General features: G+C 46.5%; 1 protein-coding gene across 1 annotated transcript in view; it reads left to right on the forward strand.

The window, feature by feature from the left end:
• ATP8B3 (ATPase phospholipid transporting 8B3) overlaps positions 1-20,731 on the forward strand; it is an 84,647-nt gene that overhangs the window by 41,910 nt on the left and 22,006 nt on the right. The window contains exons 13-19 of the mRNA XM_029614130.1: positions 7,176-7,384; positions 7,926-7,945; positions 10,893-11,049; positions 17,698-17,886; positions 19,381-19,493; positions 19,982-20,146; positions 20,579-20,690. Of these exons, the coding sequence (XP_029469990.1) occupies positions 7,176-7,384; positions 7,926-7,945; positions 10,893-11,049; positions 17,698-17,886; positions 19,381-19,493; positions 19,982-20,146; positions 20,579-20,690 (965 nt within the window). The remainder of the gene's footprint in view (positions 1-7,175; positions 7,385-7,925; positions 7,946-10,892; positions 11,050-17,697; positions 17,887-19,380; positions 19,494-19,981; positions 20,147-20,578; positions 20,691-20,731) is intronic.

The following is a 20,731-nucleotide window of genomic DNA, read 5'->3' on the forward strand; positions in this document are numbered from 1 at the left end:
AACAGCTGTAAAACACAGTCTTCAGATTCTTCAAAGTAAATAAAAAAAGAAGAAAAAATTAGCAATGCAGTGACAGTCTTACTCTATAGACAAAACGTCTGACCCAGGCCAAGAAGTCTGCAATCATGCTGCATCTTATGCTTCTTCCTGAATTAGGGGAGTGCCTTCATCTGGAAGTGACTGAATCACACCATGCTCCTTTAAGCCAGTTTGAGGCAAGAGAGTTAAAAACTCTGGCCTGGATTCAGACATCTGTTGTTTGTCTGTACCCTGTTCACTGACACATGCATGACTTTTTAAAAGCATGAAACTAAATTATTATTTGTTGACTATGATAAAAATTTGAGGATGTGGTGGTGGCAGTTTTGAGGTTCACTGACCATAAATACTAGAGGTGACGTTTTGCTGATGATCCTCTGATGCAGGACTGGCGCGTCCATGAGGCAAACTTCAGCGGTCGCCTAGGGCGTTGAGCCCTAGGGGCCGTCGAAGAACAGCCACGTGGTGCCGCAAGTGGGGCCTATCCCGCTTGCGGCCCTGAGAAGCACACAGACTCTATTTCTCTTTGCCGCGAGCGGGATAGGCCCCGCTTGCGGCACCACGTGGCTGTTCTTCGGCGCCCCCTACGGCTCGGCGCCCTGATAAGCACACATGGGCGCTGAAACAGGTGGGGGGGAGGGGCGGCGGCAGCGCAAGGGTCGCCTAGGGTGCCCAGTACCCTTGCACCGGCCCTGCTCTGATGATACGACTAATTATGACGCTTTGGGATACTGAAGTGCCAGGTGAACAAGGCAGAGCTAAAACTAGTCTATGACCAATATAGCCAGGGCCATAGGTTTCACTGCCAGAAGGGCAACCTGCTCCTGCAGCCCAGAAGAAGAAAAACAACAAGAAGGAAAGGGTTAGATTAGGGAGCAGAATAGCTCTTCTTTGGTCTGTTCTGTTCTGCCCACTCCAAATTCTCCCCCTTCCATCCTGTCCCCTTCATAACAGGAGGGGAGAGGCTGGATTAGTGAGCAGAGTAGCTCTCTTCTTCTCTGCTCTGCCTACCTCAGCCCCTCCCATACCCTGCAGGCTGCCTAATGGGAGAAGGGCTGGAGCAGGAAGTAGAGGGCTGTTCTCTGCTGAGTGAGACTGCTTGCAGCTCTGTGGGCCTATGGCTAGTGACTACTGGGGTTGGACCTGCAGCCAGGGAAAGGCTTGGAGATAGAGGAAAGAGTGCTGGGGTCATCCCGGGAGGGAGGAGGATGAAGAGAGAATAGGTGCGTGAGTGAATGGGGGCAGTGGAAGAAAGAAAGTTGACACCTGCACTTTCAGCCCTCTAAATTCACACGGACTCTCAGGGTGACCACAACTGAAAGCTTCCCAGGTATGGCATTTACAGAGAGGTGGCTGGGTGGGGAAGGAGGCCGGAGGAAGGGTTCTCCATTTCAGATTACATACAGACAATATGCTTTGGAAATGTAACCCAGCCTAGCAGAGTCCTCCAAAGTGGAGTAAATGCTGATCCAGTTCATAAAAAGAGAAAAATAACCAGCTGCACCAACAGAGAAATCTAGTGAGGGTCTAAGCAGTGAAACGTGTTTAGAAAGTGGGCAAGTGGCTAGGCAGGTATGTGGGGAGAGTAACCTGTTGTGCAAAGAGCTTTAACTAACAGGAGCCACAGGCTCTGTAGTGTTGCTATGTGAGTCCTGGGTGTTAGTGCTGTTGAAGTATGGCAGGTTTGCTACAAAGGTTCCAAGTGTGTGCTTGGCAGGGTTTTGTGGTGCACAACAATGTGCCTTGTAGTAGAGGGCCATTTGCATTGCTGTTGATGAGATCTAGCGCCTACCTTTATTTGCTTATGATAATTTATATTCAGCCAATTTACAGAATGTTCTGGACAGAGCAAATAACATCATACCATACTGCAAAACAAACAAGACAAAATCTGAACAAAACAAACAAAAAAATAAAAGGGCAAATTTGCTAGCATCATCCAAGACCTAATAGTGTCCTAGCATGGTCCAGGTACCCTGGCACCGTTCAACAAACACAATAACCCATGAGCCCAGGCTGAAAGCATCAAGCAAAACTACAAGCCAAGAGCTTGAGAAAAGAACAACTTTAATTTTTTCCTAAATGAAAGATAATCGGTTTCTTGCCTAGTGGAAATAGTAGCGCCTTCCAGATTGTCGGACCTGTCACGGGTAAGGCTCGATTTCAGGTCTCAGTGAGACAAGCCATTTTGAGAGAGAGCCCTCAGCAGTGCCTTCCCAGTAGAACACAAAGAGCAAGTAGTAGAGTACTGTAAAATCAGCTTTCATGGATAACGCATGCCTTCCACTCGGATGGCTTTGAAAACCGAAACTAGTACCTTAAATGGAATTCAGAAGGCAACTGGGAGCCAATGGAGAGATTGTAACCTGGGAGAAATATGCTCCAGAATTAGTTTAAGATAATCAAAAATCATATATAGTAACATAGTAATGATGGCAGAGAAGGGCCAAATGGTCTATCCAGTCTGCCCAGAAAGCTTCTTATGGTAGTATCTGCCATGCAGGTTACCCCCATGTTTCTCTTAAGTATAGCAACTGCCGCTCTGTGCGGTTATCCCCAAGCCTTATGATAACCCATAAAAATGTACTGCTAGCAACATTTTTAAGGGGTGAGGAGTCTTCTTGAAGATTCAGACAGTGCTGCTTGACATTCTTTCCTTACAAACTTGGCCGTAGAAGCAGACCTGTGCTTTTTCCCTTATGTCTGTATATCAATAACCCGGACCATAAAAGTGAAGGCCCATGTTATTGTTGTCTGAATCCAATTCCTCTTCCCCCCTTCAAAGTGGAAAGTGATATTAAGGTTGCGTCAAAAGCATCAAGGCTTACTGTTTAAGGGTAGTAATCCCATGCCTTCTGTTAAGGGTAATAACTGCTGCTCCATGCAGGTTACCCCCATGCTTATCAGTGCCTAGACCATAAAAGCTGGAGCCCTCAGTTGTTATCTAAATCCAGTTCCCCTTTTCCCCTTCATGGTCTGATGAAGTGGAATCTGTCCTCGAAACTCATGCCTCAATAAATTGGTTAGTCTATAAAGGTGCCACCCACTTCGTGTCATCATGGCTTAAAGGCTCACACTTTTTCCAACGACAGGTATGATGGTAATCCTCACATTTGGGTGACATCATCCAGTTTGCCCTATACCATGCGTCCACGAGGAGTCCCTCTTTAGCCTCTTTTTCTTCCTAGGAGTTATCGGCTCCATGATTGGCTTTAGCTCTTCAAAACTTTTGGCTTTTGCCTTTGAAAACTTGGTTTTTTGCAATTTTTTGCTGACTCTCTTCATAAGTCCATCACCGGATCCCTCTCAGTGCCCCCAGTCAGGATTTTTGGTGTACAGGTAACTTTCTTTTCACGGTCGGTTCCCCCATGGTAGCGGTTCCTTGGTGTTCACTGGCCATCGATGCCTGCCTCCATCATCATCCATCAGGCTTCCGCCAATGTACCCAGTGCCCGAGGATCACGTCGATCACTGATCCCCATGAGGTCACCAGAGAATAGGGGCGCTGTAGACCCACTGTTGCCGATCTCCAGACAGAGGACGTCAAGTTCATTATCCTCAACTTCGGCACCAGGAAAAGACCGGGCCAAGCATTGTGGGAAGACCAAGAAGCATCAGTCCCCGTCTGTGCATGATGCTGGGCTCGGGGATGCACTGGTTTTTGCCCAGTGCCTCCAAAGCGACCCCGAGGTGAGGAGTGCCAAACCTTCATTGATGCTCGGAATCCGCAACAGTCTTCACCAGTCCTGGTGCCAGCTACCAATCCCCCTCGTGGGTCTGAGGAAGATCTGGCCACCCCTCCTTTCTCCCAGTCGGTCTTGGCATTGGCAACATTTGAGGAGGAGCTGGAGCATCGAGTCCAGCTGGTGATGGAGTGAGCACTGCAGAGCTTCGGTCCTGCGGCACTGATGGCACCAGAGCTGGTGCCGCCCATGCTCCTCCCACTTCTGGAGAAGCTCAGTGTGCTCATCGGACCCTTACTGACCCAGCTTGTGTCAGTTCCTGGGATGGCACTGGTGCGCAGCAGGGCACTGAGGCTGCCTCCTGCCGATATGGTGGTCGTCACTGGTTCCTCACAAGAGGAAGCTCCGCTGAGGCCGGTAGCCCCCCATCTAGTTCTATTGGTTCCTGCACCTCTGTATGTCAGCTGAGCACCTAGAGCCCCATCCCCTATGGATTACAGTGAGGATGAGGATCCCTATGACCTCTTGGAGGGATGATCAGATGGAATCCTCCTCTGAGGATTTGAATGGTTTCCTATCAGACCCTTCTCCTCCAGAGGAGTGAAGGAAGTCACTGCCTGAGGATTTAACCTTTGCAGGGTTTGTCAAGGTAACGGTGGAAGCCATTCCCTTCCAGCTTTTGACTGAAGAAGAAGCCAGGCACAAATTGTTTGAGGTTCTTCAGTTTGTGGCAGTCCAGGTACACGAGACCCTTATGGAGTTGCTGCTGAGAATTTGGGAACACCCCCTCACAGTGCCTCCCATTAATAGGAAGGTGGATGGGACTTACCTCATCCAAAAGTCTGCCGGATTTGATAAGCGTCAGCTGCTCCACCAATCAGTGGTGGTCAAATCCACTCTCAAGAAGACCAAGCGCTCTCTGACCCACTCCTCGGCATCCCTGAAGAGGATGGCCAGATCTTCCTCAGATCTCCTTCTGAGAGCACTGGATGCTCTCAGAAGGAAGATGTTCCAAGGCACCATGCTTTTTGCCCATATCGCTGCCTACCAGCTCTATATGAGCCACTACAGAACATTTGGAAGCAGGTGAAAGGAAGCGGAGCAGCTGCCTCACCAGCAGCAAGATACCCTCATGTCACGGTGCACAAGGGTTTAGAGTGTGAAAAGCATGAGGTCTGGGCAACCTACGATATTTTTTAAACTGCAACAGGAGTCTCTGCAGTGGGAATCTGTGCCCGCAGATTGGCATGGCTGCAGGTCTCGGATCTCAGACCAGAGGTACAGGAAATACTCGCTGATGGGCCGTGCACTGGAGAGAATCTCTTCAGAGATAGGGTGAAGAATGCTGTGGCCTAACTCTAGGACCATCACGAGATCCTTCAACACCTCTCTGCCAATACTCCGGACCTGTCCTCCTCCTCCAGGATGCAGTCAAGATCGGGGCCCAGGAAGTCTTTCTTTCACCAAAGGAAGTGCTATCCTCCGCCGCCTCAATCCCATGCACCTCATCAGAACTCCTGTGGCTGTTCCAGGCAGCAGAAAGCTCCAAATCCCCAGCCAGCTCCTCAGTCAACTCCAGGGATGGGGTTTTGACTGGGCCATAGGGAGCATAAGCCAGTTGCATGTACCTGAGACTGTGGACCCTCCGGTTGGGGGCAAGCTACGGTTCTTCGCAAACCGGTGGCCCAGTATAACCTCGGACCAGTGAGTTTTGTCCATCAGGGCTACCAATTGAATCTATTGGGTGTCCTGCCAAATTGCCCTCCATGCCCATATTGGGGGCCAGTAGTGTATCAGGAGGTGCTTCGAGCGGAGCTCTCCTCTGTCTTAACAGCCAGAGCGGTCGAGCCCATACCACCAGAGCAAAGGAGGCAGGGATGCAAGAGAGAAAATATTCTTTAATGTCAATACCTACTTGTAAAAAAGTTATTAAATTTGATTACTTTCACAAAGGTTTGAATCTTCACTTACTTTATTAGTGAGAAATCTGGGACTGATGTTTTGATTCAGGGTGGAACGGTAAACAAACTCTTGTGCATCTCACTGACAAGCTCAAGACGTTCTGAGCTCTTCTGGAGTTTATATAGAGCAGAGCAAGGATGTTAGAACAGAACGTAGTAACCTAGAATTGTCAGCAGAAAAAGATCAAATAGTCCATCCAGTCTGCCTAGCAAGCTTCCCGTGGCCATAACTGTCACTCCATGCAGGTTATCCCCCTGCCTTCTGTTAAGCTTAGTGGTACTTAAAAGCAAAACCAACTAACTTGTCAAACCCATAACAAAATTCCTGCAACGTTTTTACATGGTGAGCTGCCTTCCTGATAATTCAGATGATGCTGCTTGGATGTTCTTTGCTTTTGGACTTGGCCGTAGAAGCTTTAGCCCCAATGTCAGACTATCAGTACCCCAGACTGTAAAATGTTTCCCTTTTCAACTTGCCGTACAAAAAAAAACTATATTCAAATTCTGGTATCTCCTTAGTAACAGCACTTCAAAATCCCTTCCCTGCTAGATACTTTGTGAAATAACATGCAGACCTTCAAAAAAAAAAGACACTTAGAATCTGTATAGAAAACCCGCCATGCCATTACAGCACTAACATCCAGAACTCAAACAGCAACAACCCTTTCTGTGAAAATACAACACTGCAAATATAGAGCACAGTACGCTTCCTGTTGGAAAAACAAACCAAACTGGACTGCTAAAGATCTCTACACAGAACCAACATGCTAGTCAGCCGAATCCCTCACCTCTTTCACACACGCAGAGCACAGACTGACCCTTATCTATTATAGAATAAAGGACCATAAATTAAAAACAGAAATATGTAAATACTGAAACCCTGAGAAGCCAGACTCTCTGGGGCGACTTTCAAACTGTGTGCAGAAGTATAAAGTCCAAAAAGAGTTTTTACCCATAGAGTTTATGCTAATTTCCAAAGGAAAAATATTCCCTTTTTGAAAAATGAGTTGGAAAAAGTCCGTGTATAGACTTGCCCCTGCTATTTTGTTTGGGTCCTTTTTCAGACTAAAATCTATAGGTACTCTCTGCTCTGCTCTCCTCAAGCAGCAAGCACATGCGGCTGTTTTAGGAAGCTAAGCTTGCTATATAAAAAGTTTTGGTGAGGCACCTCCCACTCGTTGGTGACCACACCAGTGTGCCCCGACACACTTGTTGAGAACTACTGGTCTAACAAACGCTGTCCTTCTATTCCCTGTATGTACCAGGATCAGTCCAGACGGTGGGTTATGTCCCCCGTCCAGCAGATGGGGTCAGTACACCTAGGAGAGTAGCTGTGGCCCCAGTCACTTCATAGGGTACTAGACTCTCTGGCGTCATAGGCTTAACATGTGATGACATGTGATGACCCTGTCACGTGACTTTGCATGCATAAGATGTTGGGTTGAGTCCCCCACTTATATCTGATAATGTTTTCTTTGTCATCCTCCTATAGGTTGGAATTTATTCATTTAGTGCACAGCTTGTTCATTGATTGGGACTTGCAGATGTATTATGCCAAAAAGGACATCCCAGCCAAAGCTCGATCCACCAGCCTCAATGACCTTCTTGGTCAGATTGAATATATTTTCTCTGACAAGACTGGCACTTTAACACAGAACATTATGACCTTCAAAAAATGCTGCATCAACAAAGCGACTTACGGTAACTCCCTCTTTCAGCTTGTTTTACTTCCCAAAGCCTTCGGCATTCTTCGCCTTGGCCACCATATCCAATTTCTCTGGGCACACAACTTAAGAGTCATTTTCAGTACCTGACGTAAGGGGTCCTGGGCCATGGTGGCTTATGGATGTGCATGTACGGTAATAGTGAAAAATGGATACCTACTAACGAGCAAAACTAGCCTTGTTATGAACGAACCGTTCTCCCGCAGCATGCTCCGCCTTGATGGTGGGAAGGACAAGCTCATTTTCAAACCTGAAACGGCAGGTGCTTGGAGCTTTGAAAATCAATTAGGGGGCTAAGCATATAAAAGTGCAAGCGAATCTGACAATCTCAAGCAAATCAGCTCACGGAGAGGGCCCCTGATGCATGCAGACAAATGTATGGACAGGCAGATGGACACACGTGGCAACAGCAAGACGTAGCAACAGCATGAGCACCTGTGGACAAACTTAAGTTAAATAGTTTGACCCTAAAGATTGCTGTAATCCATATCCGTTTTTCTTTTCTTTGCAATCCGCAGGTGATGTGAAACAATCTCAGGTAAGACATTTCAGAACTCCTGAGAACCGCACCTAGCTAAGAGCAAAAATAAATCAAAATGTAATTCCTTAAGAAAAACCAAAGGCAATCAAATCACCAAAACCGAAAGGTAAACTGCATGAAACTTCAAACCACCATGAGCTTGTAGACCATAGGCGAATGTAAACAAGAGTTTGGTGGGGGGTGGAGGGGGGGTTTGCAATCCAAAGGTTTTCTGAATTATGAGCCACCCCCCCTCCCCAATTGCATTAAATTCAGCATCACCATCTATCCCAGGTTAGGCAGGACTTCCAGCTTCATTATAGATCATTGCTCCATCTTGTCCTAGGACCACCTGGATCTCTCTTTCCTGGAGGCTGATACTGAGGATCTCCTTTTGCGTATCTTCCATGCTCTGTTCTTGCTCCATGTTTCCATTGTTCTTTTCTCATTTAAAGAACCGATATTTAATTCTTCTCTTATGTCTTCATTCCCTTGCCTGTATCTTCTCTTTCATCCTTTAGCCAATCTTAAATAAAAAAAATAAATAAATTGTTCTGCTGCCTGAATTCTGCCATCTTCTTTATTATCTTGCTGTATATTTTGTGGCCTGTATTTAGTAAGTTAATGCCACTATTGTTTTTTGCAGCAACTTCAATCTTCTTTTCTAAATAAAGATCTTACGCCAGCCAGCCTCTATTCCACTGGCAGTGCATATCGCTTCCAAAAAAGATTTAGCAAAAGCAAGCATGTGAATTCCTCCATATTGATGTCGCCTAGTCCACTGGCTTTTCTGTCTGTATTTTTTAGTAACGCTTCTTCTGGATCTTTCGAACTCAATAAATCCACATTTGTATGGCATTATGTCATGTGCGTATTGGGCACTATGCCGTAAACATTCATGGGGGCAACTTTCAGACAATCCCTTGCAGGTCTGCAAGCCCATTTTCAAAGGGAATCCCCACATGAGGTTTTTGGGATATCCATAATAAATGTGTGCAAGTATGTACCATGCACCTTCATTGTGGGCATCCTGAAAATCAGACCTGGTTGCGGCCTTCCAGGACTGGAATTGCCTACCTTGATCTGGACACTCCATGGTTTGTATCAATTGTTGAATGTTGGTGGAGTGGGTTGGGTTATTTTTTATACATCTTGGGCCCAATATTCAGCGCCACTTAATTGGATAAGATGGGACTTATCCAGCTCACTGACAATGTTTCAACATCCAGCTGCATTCAGTGTCTGCCACTTAGCCAGATAACTATTTATCCAGCTAAATAATTACCCAACTAAGTGGTGGGCAGCATGGGGCTTTCCAGATAGGAGCTACTTATCCAGTTAAGTTAGCTAGATAAGTGGGGATTATCAGACTTATCCGGTTAGCAGGGTCATTCATCAAAATGCCTTACGGCGTCAACGCATGCGATAATAGTATTATCGCAGGGCACGAAAGCTAATTTTTGGACAGGGGCAGGATTAGGGAGGGATTAATTAAAATGAGGGGGGCAATAATCACACAGTTTTAACGCTGGAAATAACTGCACCTTTTTTCCTAGCGTCAAGCTGTGCAATATGCCCAAACGGCTGTAACTCAATTCATGATAAATTTTGCAAATTGCATTTTGGCCATTTCTGGGCTTTGGGGGGGGGGGGGGCTAGAGAGAGAGAGAGAACACAGTACAAATCTCATCTTTGAGAGACTTTCTTCACTCCAAATGACATCAAATCTTCACCGAGATGTACTGTGCTGTTCGTACGTCTCACTCTGCATATAAAACTGGCCCTTAAACCACCACCAACACCTCACCTCGAGCTATAGCTGGCCCTCCTATAGAGATATAAATAGTTGACTACTATGAGGGCCTTTTGAGCAGATGTAAAGTTAGCTGGGTATATTCAGCAAACCATAAAGTGTTTGCTGAACATCCTGCCTGTTAGCGGTAGGGATGTGAATCGGTACTGGACTCTGTATCGATTTTGGGTAAAAACCGCAGGAAATCTTCGTTCCTGTGATTCTTTCCCGTTTTAAATCGGCTGTGTCGTGCCGAAAAAAAACCACCCTGACCCTTTAAATTTAATTCTTTCGCATCCCCCACCCTCCCGACTCCCCCCCCCCCCCAACATTTTTAAAGTACCTGGTGGTCCAGGGGGGGTCCCGGGAGCGATCTCCCGTGCTTGGGCCATCGGCTGCCACTATTCAAAATGGCGCCGATGGCCCTTTACCCTTAGCATATGACAGGGTATCCGTGCCATTGGCCGGCCCCTGTCACATGGTAGGAGCACTGGATGGCCCGGCAGCCGATGGCCGAGCGCAGGAGATCGCTCCTGGGACCCCCGCTGGACCACCAGGTACTTTAAAAATGTTGGGGGGGGGGGGAGTCGGGAGGGTGGGGGATGCGAAAGAATTAAATTTAAAGGGCCGGGGTGGGTTTGGGGTTTATTTTTAAGTGCCCTTTCTTCCCGCCCCCTTCTCCCAAAACGATAAGAGAACCCCACAAAAAATGTCATGGGGTTTTCCTATCGGGTTCGGGGGCCCCCCCGAATTCTGACAAGTTTGAAAATATCTTCCGATATTTTCAATCGTCAGAAAAACGATTCACATCCCTAGTTAGCGGGGTATTCTGTTGTTCCTGCCTGTTAGGATATTCTGTTGTCTGGGTCTGTACATAATTATTGTAAGCTACTTCTTTTTCTTCTGTCATTTTTATAACATTCCAGATTGGGAAACCTTTCTTTCATATAAATGTTTGGTTCTTCCTTATTGTTTCCTTTGGATCAATCTTGCATTCATCTCTATCATCACACTAAAGGCGCTCGGGTTGTAAATATTGTTTTAGTCTTTTTCGTTTCAAACAGCATTTTCCTGCTCTCTTCTTGCAAAAAAAAAAAAAAAAAAATATATATATATATATATATATATATATACACTTTACAAACTTCTTCTTCTATCCCACAAAAATCTTAGGAGGTGGACTTCGGCTGGAACCAGTTTGCAGATAAGAAGTTTAAGTTTCATGACCAGGCCCTGTTAGACAGAGTCCGCAAGAACGATGATGAAAGCTTGAAGGACTTCTTCAGGTTGCTGGCAATCTGTCACACCGTTATGGTGGAGGAGAAGGAGGGTGAGTTCCTACCGAAAGATGCCTGAGAATGTTCTTTTTCAGCTCATGCTCAGGAAGGAATCTGCCCCGCTAGCAAAGGAGTTCCCCCGGGTAGATTCTCCCGGCTGAAAAGAGCTCTTCCCTCGGCAGGGGCGGCTCAGGACGATCTGCTGCCTGAGGCGAAGAAAGAAATAGCCCCCCCCACCCCCGACTCAGAGCAAATCAGCAAGAAAGCAAAAAAAGGAGGGGATCCCCCTTGGCATGTAACCCTTTTTTTAAAATTTGAAATGCTAGGGATCAGGTTTTCTGGAGTGCTAATGATATTTATAGGAAGCTGTCAGGAACCCTATCACCTGCCTCCCTACCTTCCCCAGCATTTGCCCCCTGGGGAAGTGGGTGAATGGTGTGGCTCTGCGTGTGACTCTCAGGGCCGGTGCAAGGGTATTAGGTGCCCAGGCAAACCTTACAGCCTTGCACCCCCCCCTCCCCGGCTCTTCCCCTGCACAATTACAAATTATGCATTTATAATAATAGATTTTACATGAAAAAGGAAAAAGTACAATCTTCAGAGGTAAAAACATTAGTTATAATATATATATTTACATCCGCTTTTGTGGCGCCAACCAGAAAGCGCTACAAAAAAGCAACAAAAAAAAAAAAAGACACTTGGAACCCATGTGGTATTAGGCCTATTATGAAGTGCATTAACAGCAAGCTTGACTCTCATACCAAAACAGCTCTAACTGCCAGCACTCACAGTAACAATCTTACCTAAGAAAAAGCAATACTGCAAATATTACACCAGGCCCTAAAACACCAATACTAGGAAAAAAGAACAAGCCAGGCTGCTTTAGACTCCTATACAGAAACTACACATAATACCTCATCTCAGTCACACATGCAGAACACAGACAGAACCTCACCAAATACAGTATAAAGAGACCATAAAGCACAAATAGAAATAAGCAGACAAAAACTGAACTAGAAACAGTGACAAGCCAGACTTTGTATGCAGTGCAACAATGGAAAAACAGAAAAATCGCCATTCCTTATAAAACAATACAATCAAGAAATATAAAACATCAAACATAATAGTAAAAACACACAAAAAAGAATATTTCAAAATAGCTGACAAACAGAGCATTCAATAATTAAACATTAAACATTTCTGCAAACTCGAAATATTTAAAAAGGAGCAGACACATCAAATAACACACAACAATTAAAACTAGTAAGGATAAAAGAAATTCATCACTCTCTATACCTTGGAACTTTTGCTTTCCAGTAATCCTGAGATTGTTATGGCTAAGTGGGAGGAGGGGCACTAACACAAGTTCATTCTCTCACATACATACACTTACACTCTCTTTCTCATGCTCACACATACACTTTTCTCTCTCTCTAACACACAAGCTGCAGCCTTCCCCTTCCTTGTCTTTCCCTTCCCCCTTACATTCTCTCCTCTTGCTTGCCTCACACCTCTCACTTCCTCTCCTTCACCTCCTTTCCTCCCATTTCTTCCCTTGCCTCTCCTATACCTTCTCCCTTCCCCTACTCCTCCTCCCTCTTCTTTCCCCTCCCTCTCCATATCTCACACCTCCTCTCCCCTCCCTCTCCATATCTCACACCTCCTCTTCCCTACACCTCCTCCCTTCCTCTCCTCACATACATCTTCCCTTCCCTTCTCCTCCCTCATACCTCCTCCCCTTCCCTCCCCTACCCCTCCTCATTCATATCTCCTCCCTTCCCCTCCTGCTCACTCACTCACACCCTCTCCTTCCCTTCTTACAGGCCGATACAGTACAGTGCGCTCCGGCGGAGCGCACTGTTAACCCGTGTTTGGATGTGCTAGCTTTACCCCTTATTCAGTAAGGGGTAATAGCTCGTCGAAAATGCACGGCCAACCCCCCCGAAACTAATAGCACCCGCAACATGCAAATGCGTGTTGATGGCCCTATTAGTCATTCCCGCGCGATACAGTAAGTAAAACGTGCAGCCAAGCCACACATTTTACTTTCAGAAATTAGCGCCTACCCAAAGGTAGGCGTTAATTTCTGCCGGCACCAGGAAAGTGTACAGAAAAGCAGTAAAAACTGCTTTTCTGTGCACCCTCCGACTTCATATCATGGCGATATTAAGTTGGAGATCCCAAAAGTAAAAAATAATTAAAAATTTAAAAATTTAAAATCAGCCTGCGGCTTGCGGGTTGAAAACCAGACGCTCAATTTTGCCGGCGTCCGGTTTCCGAACCCGTGGCTGTCAGCGGGTTTGAGAACCGACGCCGGCAAAATTGAGCGTCGGCTGTCAATCTCACTGACAGCCGCCACTCCTGTCAAAAAAGAGGCACTAGGGATGCGCTAGTGTCCCTAGCACCTTTTTACCGCGGGCCCTCGTTTGAATATTAAATCGCGCGCACAGGAGAGTGGCCTGTGCACTCGCCCGCTCTCCCGCGATGTTTACTGTATCGGCCCGTATAGTGAGACAAGAAAGGAAAGGGAGCAAAGCAGTGTGAAAGGAGGAGAAGAGGAGGGTGAGTGAGAATTTCCCTTTCAGTCAGCTTAGCCCCTGCCTCCCTTCACTTACTCTCTCTCTCTCCCCCTAAAAGCACAGCACTGCCGCCTTGTTTTCCTTCTGCCACAAAAGGATGGAAACCAAGAACGCAACCGCCACTGTATGCAGTGCAAAATTACATTCCTCATAAAACATCAAACAATAAAATCAAGAAATATGAATCATAAAAGTAAATAAATATTTCAAAACATCTGATGACTAGAACATCCAACATAATTTTAAAATGTTATAAATCTCACAAACTTGATACAATATTCCAAAATAGCAGAAACAAACACCACCTAAGAATTAAAACTAATAAGGATTTTAAAACTCTCTCCATGTTTTCATTTCCAGTCACTCTGCGATTGTTGTTGGATTAGGGGAGAGGCGGGGTGGTGGCAGGTACAAACTTTATTCTCTCTCTGACACACGTATACATGTTGAATCTCTCACACACTCCTCATACACACACCCATACTCACACACGGCCCTTCTCTCTCACTCCTTCACACATATATTCGCATGTGACATACTCATATGTGGATGTATAACACAGGCTCCCACACACATACACACACATTTACATATGTTCATTCTTTCACACACACACACACAGGCTCACGCCCTAAGGGCTTTCACATATTTTCGGGCTGCATTGGGATGTGGTCTGCTGCAGTCCCAGCAGGCTTCTTTTCGGGCTGCATCAGGATAGGTGATACTGGTGTTGCGCAAAGCGACCGCTCAGCACATCCTACTCAAAGGCCAACACTGCTCTCTCACCAGTCACTGTCACCCCTCTCCCCAGATCACTATCTTGCTCTCACCAGCCACTGTCACTCCTTCCCTGCAGATCAGCTTCTCATCAGTCATCCCTCTCCACCAGATGTCTCTTACTCTCACCAGTCAGTCACACCCTCTCCCCAGATCAGTCTCTCTCTCTTCTCAGTCAGTCACTCCACTCCCTGCCCTATGTCCTTCTCTCTCTCCTCTACAGCTAGGCAGAAGCAGTGAGGAGCTGGAGTGCCATTTGGTCAAATTCAGATGTTGTCAGGCTCCAATGGGAGTTTAGCACCAGCTCTCCCCAGTGCTGCTACTGAACAGTGGGGCCTACAGAGCAAAGCTGTGCTTATACCAGGTCTCCTGCGGCGGTTCCCTCCACTCCGACCATAGCCCCACCCTGCTCCGCCCTAACCTCCGGCTGTCTGGGCGCTGCCTTGGCTCTCCCAGCCCTCCGGGTTGTATGGCCATGGTCCTGCCTCCCTCCCTGTGCTCCTCCTTCAGGCCCCCACCGAGCCGGGAACCGCAGTTCCGCTGACCAATGGCATGCCTGTGCTGCTCACCAGCTTTTTAATAATGATGCAGCTCTCACTTTAGCTATTTTTTTTTTACTTACATCCCGCGGGGACAGGCAGTAGGGCAGCACAGTGCCAGCACACAGTACGAGCTGCAAACGGCACCGGCTCCATTTGAGCAGGGCAAGACGAACTAGCAAGGCAAGCGGTCACCAATTGCACCCTCGCATCAGCCCTGCCGCCCGCCAAATGAAGCGGTACCGGCCGAGGCGGAAGAAAGCGGTGAGCTCGCATGCCGCATTGATGTGGGACGCTCGTGCTGCACCTCTGTTTTGAAACCTGTGCCACTCTGATAAGGTGAGGCACTGAGGGGAGGGGAAGCATTTTTTGCCTCCTCAAACAGCTGCCTCGCCCTGTCTCATTATAGTACCTGCCCCTGACTCCATGCGTGTGTGTGTTTTACCTCACGCACCATGCACCTCTTTCAGGACCTGATTTTCAAAAGCATTTCTGCAGGTAAATCAGCTTTTGAAAATTGCCCTGGGGACTGTGTGCGAGAAGGTCCACAGAAAAGTGATTTCGTGCACACCTTTACACAAAATCAGGAAGAGGCGTTCCTGAGGCATGGGGGTGGGGAAACCATTTAGGCACATCATTTGGATTTTCCAAAATATTTGCATAAACGTCCACGTATGCATTTAGGTCCGTTCCCAAGCAAGCGTAAGTGTGCGCAGCGATGCTACACCGAGTTCCGTGTATGCGTGCTAATTTTCAAAGCGGACTTAAGCGTTTAAGTCCACTTTGAAATTTCAGGTTGCCGTCTGCGTTTACTTTCTACTCAAGGGCTTCAGCCTCACGCAGGCGGCTATAAAATTACCCTCTTAAAGCCAGGCGCAACGTCCGCAGGTACTTTTGTATCCACGCTGTTTGCCAGTCCCGAATTTTCAAGGTGCTACGTACTTCTCAGGCAACAGTCCCATCTTGAAATGGCGGTGAAAGGGGATGTGCTGTCTGACCGCTGTTCAGTGACGTTTGTGACATTGAGTTTATGGCAACGGTGCGGTGCTGAGTGAATTCAAGGACATAAGACTAGGATCACAGTTCTCACAAACTGGTACCCTGATAACCAGGTCTGGCCTCAATGTGGCAGGACGTTTCTACAAATATTACCAGCCCTCGACTCCAGTCCCCCTTTTTTCTCCTTTTCCTATCTGAGTTTTCCGGCCGACCTGTTAGGTTCATCTCATGTCGCAGTTTCTTTGGGAACAGCTGCGCATAGTCAAGTAATAGCTATTCCAGAGAACGGAGAGAAAAACAAAAAGCAGGCCCTCCTACAGCCTCAGGTAGGTGCCTGAGCAGAAATAGGGACAGTCGCAGCTAAGGTGCAACGAGAACAGCATCATTTAATCCTACCAAGGTGGTCCCAGGCAGCGAGATAATGTCTGGGACCTAGCATGAACCAGGGACTTTAAATAGTAGCATGAGATCATTTTTTTTTAATGAATCCTCTAAAGAAAGCAAAACTTGCCTCAGGTCCTGTTTATGTTTGAAAGGCTGTGAATGGGAGGGATAGGTTATGAAACCCTACTTCTAATTACTGGTTCAGCTGGCAGAAAAGGACCGCTTTGTTCATCCAGTTTGACCGCGGCTTTACCACTTCAAAAAGGTATGCAGAGCAGTTAAAGGTCCCCCTTCCTTAGATCTCAGAAGCTAAGCAGGGGGGAGCACCTGGATGGGAGGGGTCCTCCACGGAAGAACCAGCGCTGTTTGGGCTGCAGAAGGCAAGGGCAGACCCCTGCGCTATTCTGCCAAGAAAGCGGGGCTTCGGGTATTGTGGAGGGGCCCGTGCTCATGTCCCATGAAACGGGAAGAAAGGGGATAATAAGGCCAGTATCTACGGCCTTTACCTTCCTTCCCATGCTAAGACTGCCCTTAGATGATCTGCCCTCGCGGTGCCTGAGGTCTCGGACTGCATCAGACTTTTTGTGGCCTGTTGTGAAATTGCGGTTCATCAAAGAAAGCCGATGAGGCTTCACAGCCCGAATTTCCTGTCTTTACCTTTCTCTTCCACTTTTCGGACCTTTAATTTTCCCCATGCATCTCTTTCTAAATAGACATGGTAGCAAGCAAATCACTGGGTTAAATTGCTCCCCTTAGCAACTAAGACTATTCTCCTGGGCACTAACTACAAAACTGATCCATCCCTAACCTTAGCCTGCCCTAAGGGAGGAGGGTCATTAAAATCACAGAGAGTGTTGTGACACGCTTTAATCCTGGATAAAAACAACTGAAAACAAACAGGAACCTTTGTCAAGCAGGAAATCTCAAGCAAGATGACAAAAAAAAAAATGAGCAAAAACAATCCATGTTATTTTGTTCCTTTATAATCCCTTGCACGTAAACTTGAAATATTGTCAGGTCAGCTTTAAGACCAGGCTAAACTGGCTAGGATTTCACACAGACCAGAGATAAATGCTTTGTATGTGCAAGTCCCTTATCACGGCACAAGGTTTCTTGGCTAAAAGCATTTTCCAGTATAGGTCATGAAGCTATAAAGAAAATCCCATTTCTCCTGAGCTACCTCATTTTTTTATTTTTCAATCACTAATGTTAACGTAACACGGGTGACTGGGGATCGTCCAAGAGTCACTGGGTTTGTCTCATTCATAGAATCATAGAAAGGTGGCTGGAAGGGACCTCTAGAGTTCTTCCAGTCCATCACCCCTCACCGGTATCCGTCCTACCTAAGCCATCCCAGACAGATGTTTGTCTCGTCTGCCTCCGAAGGCCCGCAGTGATGGCGATGCCCCTGTTTCCCTTTCAGGTGACCTGATCTACCAGGCAGCCTCTCCAGATGAAGAGGCCCTGGTTACAGCGACCAGGAACTTTGGCTATGTATTTCTCAGGCGGACCCAGGATACCATCACTGTCAGCGAACTTGGCGTGGAGAGGACATACGGCGTGCTGGCGATCTTGGACTTCAGCAGTGACCGCAAGAGGATGTCTATTTTAGGTGAGTGAGGAAGAGGCAAAGGTGGGCGGGTAGAAGCATTCTGCAGGGCTTCCTTAAAGTTCCATAAAGTTACAGATTTAATGGTACCAGACCCACGAACATAGTGGGAGAACATTTGGTCAAGTATGGTAATATATGAGCTTCTTAATTATATGTAAGAAATAAAAGGAATGTGAATATTCTAGCCTCCCGTTTGAAAGGAGGAATTTTTGTTGTAGGCATAAAATAGGGCGGGGAAATGATTGAATAGGTTCAGGACTTGCGATTTTTGTTCTGGTGGCAGAAACTGACTCAGTTGAAAGATTTGTTAGCTAGGATGTAACAGTCATATTTGACATGAGCATAGCAGAACATTTTGCAAGAAAACTATGATGCCTGTGATCTGTGATCAGGGCCAGGAAATGTCTACATGGTCATGTTTATGCTAGATGTATGTGTCAAGTCTGATAAGCAGTCTGAAGAGCTGGGAGCAAAAATGCAAATTTAAAAAATGTTCAGACTCTTCTGCTATTTTTGGGGGGGGGTGGGGGGGGGTGAGGGAAAATCTGCTGGCTTATTGGTCCACTTTTCAGTATGCAGAGTCGCTGAGACTTTATGACAGATTGGAAGGTGGAAAACCAATAGGGGAAGAAGGGAGATGGAATTTACCTTATCTACTTATGGCAGAAATAGGAAGAGGACAGCAGGGACAAGAAAAGACAGAGAAAAACTAGGAGAAGGAGTTCAAACATGAATGGCAAAGTAGTAATGAAGCCTGCAGATCAGACGTATTTGTTAAAGGCTGACTTTCAGCAGATATGGTGGAGCAGAGCACTATAAAATACCCAACTGAGTGCTGACGGCGCTGCATCCAACACAGCTAGAAATTCACTGCCAGGGGTGCATAGATTTAGGGAGTAGTACTATAACGCACACATTAGTTAGCCGGCAGATATACTCGTAAGTTACTCCAGTTTGCAAAGGGGATTTTCCGTGTGTAAGCCTGCTTTGAAAATTATCCTGGAAAAACTAAGCACACAGAGTTTTACCTGCTATTTGGTGCACTTAAGTTGTGACTTTTGCTGATTTCTGAACATTTCCGCCACTTCTCTGGTTAACTCTGGTTGTGCCACAGAGCAGTCCTAAAGTTAGGCAGATAAACGTATCCAGTTAGTCTTAGGATAGTTGGGTATATTCAGAGATGCGATTGCACCACTGAATATCGTGCCAGAGTTAAGCCGGATAAGCGTATCCAGCTAACTTTGCTGGCCGGACAATAGCTGAAAACAGAGTCCATAGTTTTTAACATCCAAAAGTATGTGTGCAAGTCGTAACCCCACCCAGACGCCACCCCTTGGAGCGCCTTTCCTAGTATGTTATTCGGAGAAGTATTGATGCCTTAAATATTTTAAGCACAAATCTCCAGCGCTTCCTTGGGGCAGCATGTGATGTCATTAGGGGAGGGTGAAAGGTTTCCAGCTTGCCTGCAGATAACTTATCCACCTCTATGTGCAGTGAGAACCCCTGAAGGGAATGTGAAGCTTTACACAAAGGGGGCAGACCATGTCATCCTGCAGCGTCTGCATCCAAGCTGCTCAAATGATGCCTTCACCGAGAAGGCCCTGGATGTGAGTATGGGATCCCTCCAAAAGGAAAGTGTAAAATCTTGAATTGTTTTGTGAACTCAAACATATCCCCAGAGCACTGATCACAGGAGCCTGAGCTTTGCAGTGACCCTTCTGAGACCAATTTGCTGCCTCCCTTGGGTCAGTATCTGTGATATTTCCACCCCTGCAATTAGCAGGACCCTTGTGCGTTGTGTTCAGCGAAAATGTTTTCTCTCTCATGGAAGGACAGACTTGTTTTTGTCCGGTAAATCTGTTCATCGTTCAAACTAATTTAATTTAAGAGGTAAAATTAATTGCCCCTAATATGTCCTTCTTAGCTGTCATAGTTTGGGCCGAGGTAATGTTCGGCACTCGGAGCCCAGGTGGCTCAAGCTACAGAACATGAAATTTGTACTGTCGACAGAACAAACCCAAGCAGGGTTCACTTTGGGGAGATTACTTCAGAGGCTTGACATGCAAGGGATGTTTCTTCTTGCATATCGTTCCAGTCTTTTGCAGAAGAGACACTGAGGACTTTGTGTTTGGCCTGCAAAGACGTAGACGAAGCCACGTACACTCAGTGGAGCCAGAGACATCACGAAGCCTGCATATCTCTGCAGAACCGGACAGAAAACCTAGATGCTGTCTATGAAGAGATTGAGAGAGATCTGCAGGTACTGGTCGTTTTTTGTAAAGGATGGGAAACTGCCGAAATGTTCATAGGAAAGAGCATGGGTGGATGTAGGGAAGAGGAGAGGTGGGATAAAAGAGCATTATGATGTATTGTGCCACAAATTGTACCTCTGTTTGGCTGAGGCTAAGAGATATCTTGGCGTGTCAAGTTTGGGATTTTTTCCTCCCCTTAGAAACAAAGCATGTACGTTTTTCTTATAGTGCCAGAAGGGTGGCCAACTCTTGGTACTGCTATTTCTGGGGTACCTCATCCAGTGATGCAGAGTACTAGTTTCTGGCAATGTCCAGAAGTCGTCATGAGCTCTAACTTCCCTAGAACTCAAGTTAGCCTATGGGGCCTTTTGCCTGAACTTAATTTCTTGGCAGCTGTCGCATTCGGGCAAACAATGAACACAAGATGGCTTCTCCTTTAGTTGCTCGGAGCCACAGGGATTGAGGATAAGTTACAAGACGGAGTACCTGAGACCATCCAACTGCTAAAAAGGGGCAACATAAAAGTTTGGATGCTGACTGGAGATAAACAAGGTAGGATCCACAGAGACGGGACTTTTTTTTTTTTTTTTTTT

This window comes from Rhinatrema bivittatum, chromosome 8 (assembly GCF_901001135.1).
Source record: "Rhinatrema bivittatum chromosome 8, aRhiBiv1.1, whole genome shotgun sequence".
NCBI classification, from domain to species: domain Eukaryota; kingdom Metazoa; phylum Chordata; class Amphibia; order Gymnophiona; family Rhinatrematidae; genus Rhinatrema; species Rhinatrema bivittatum.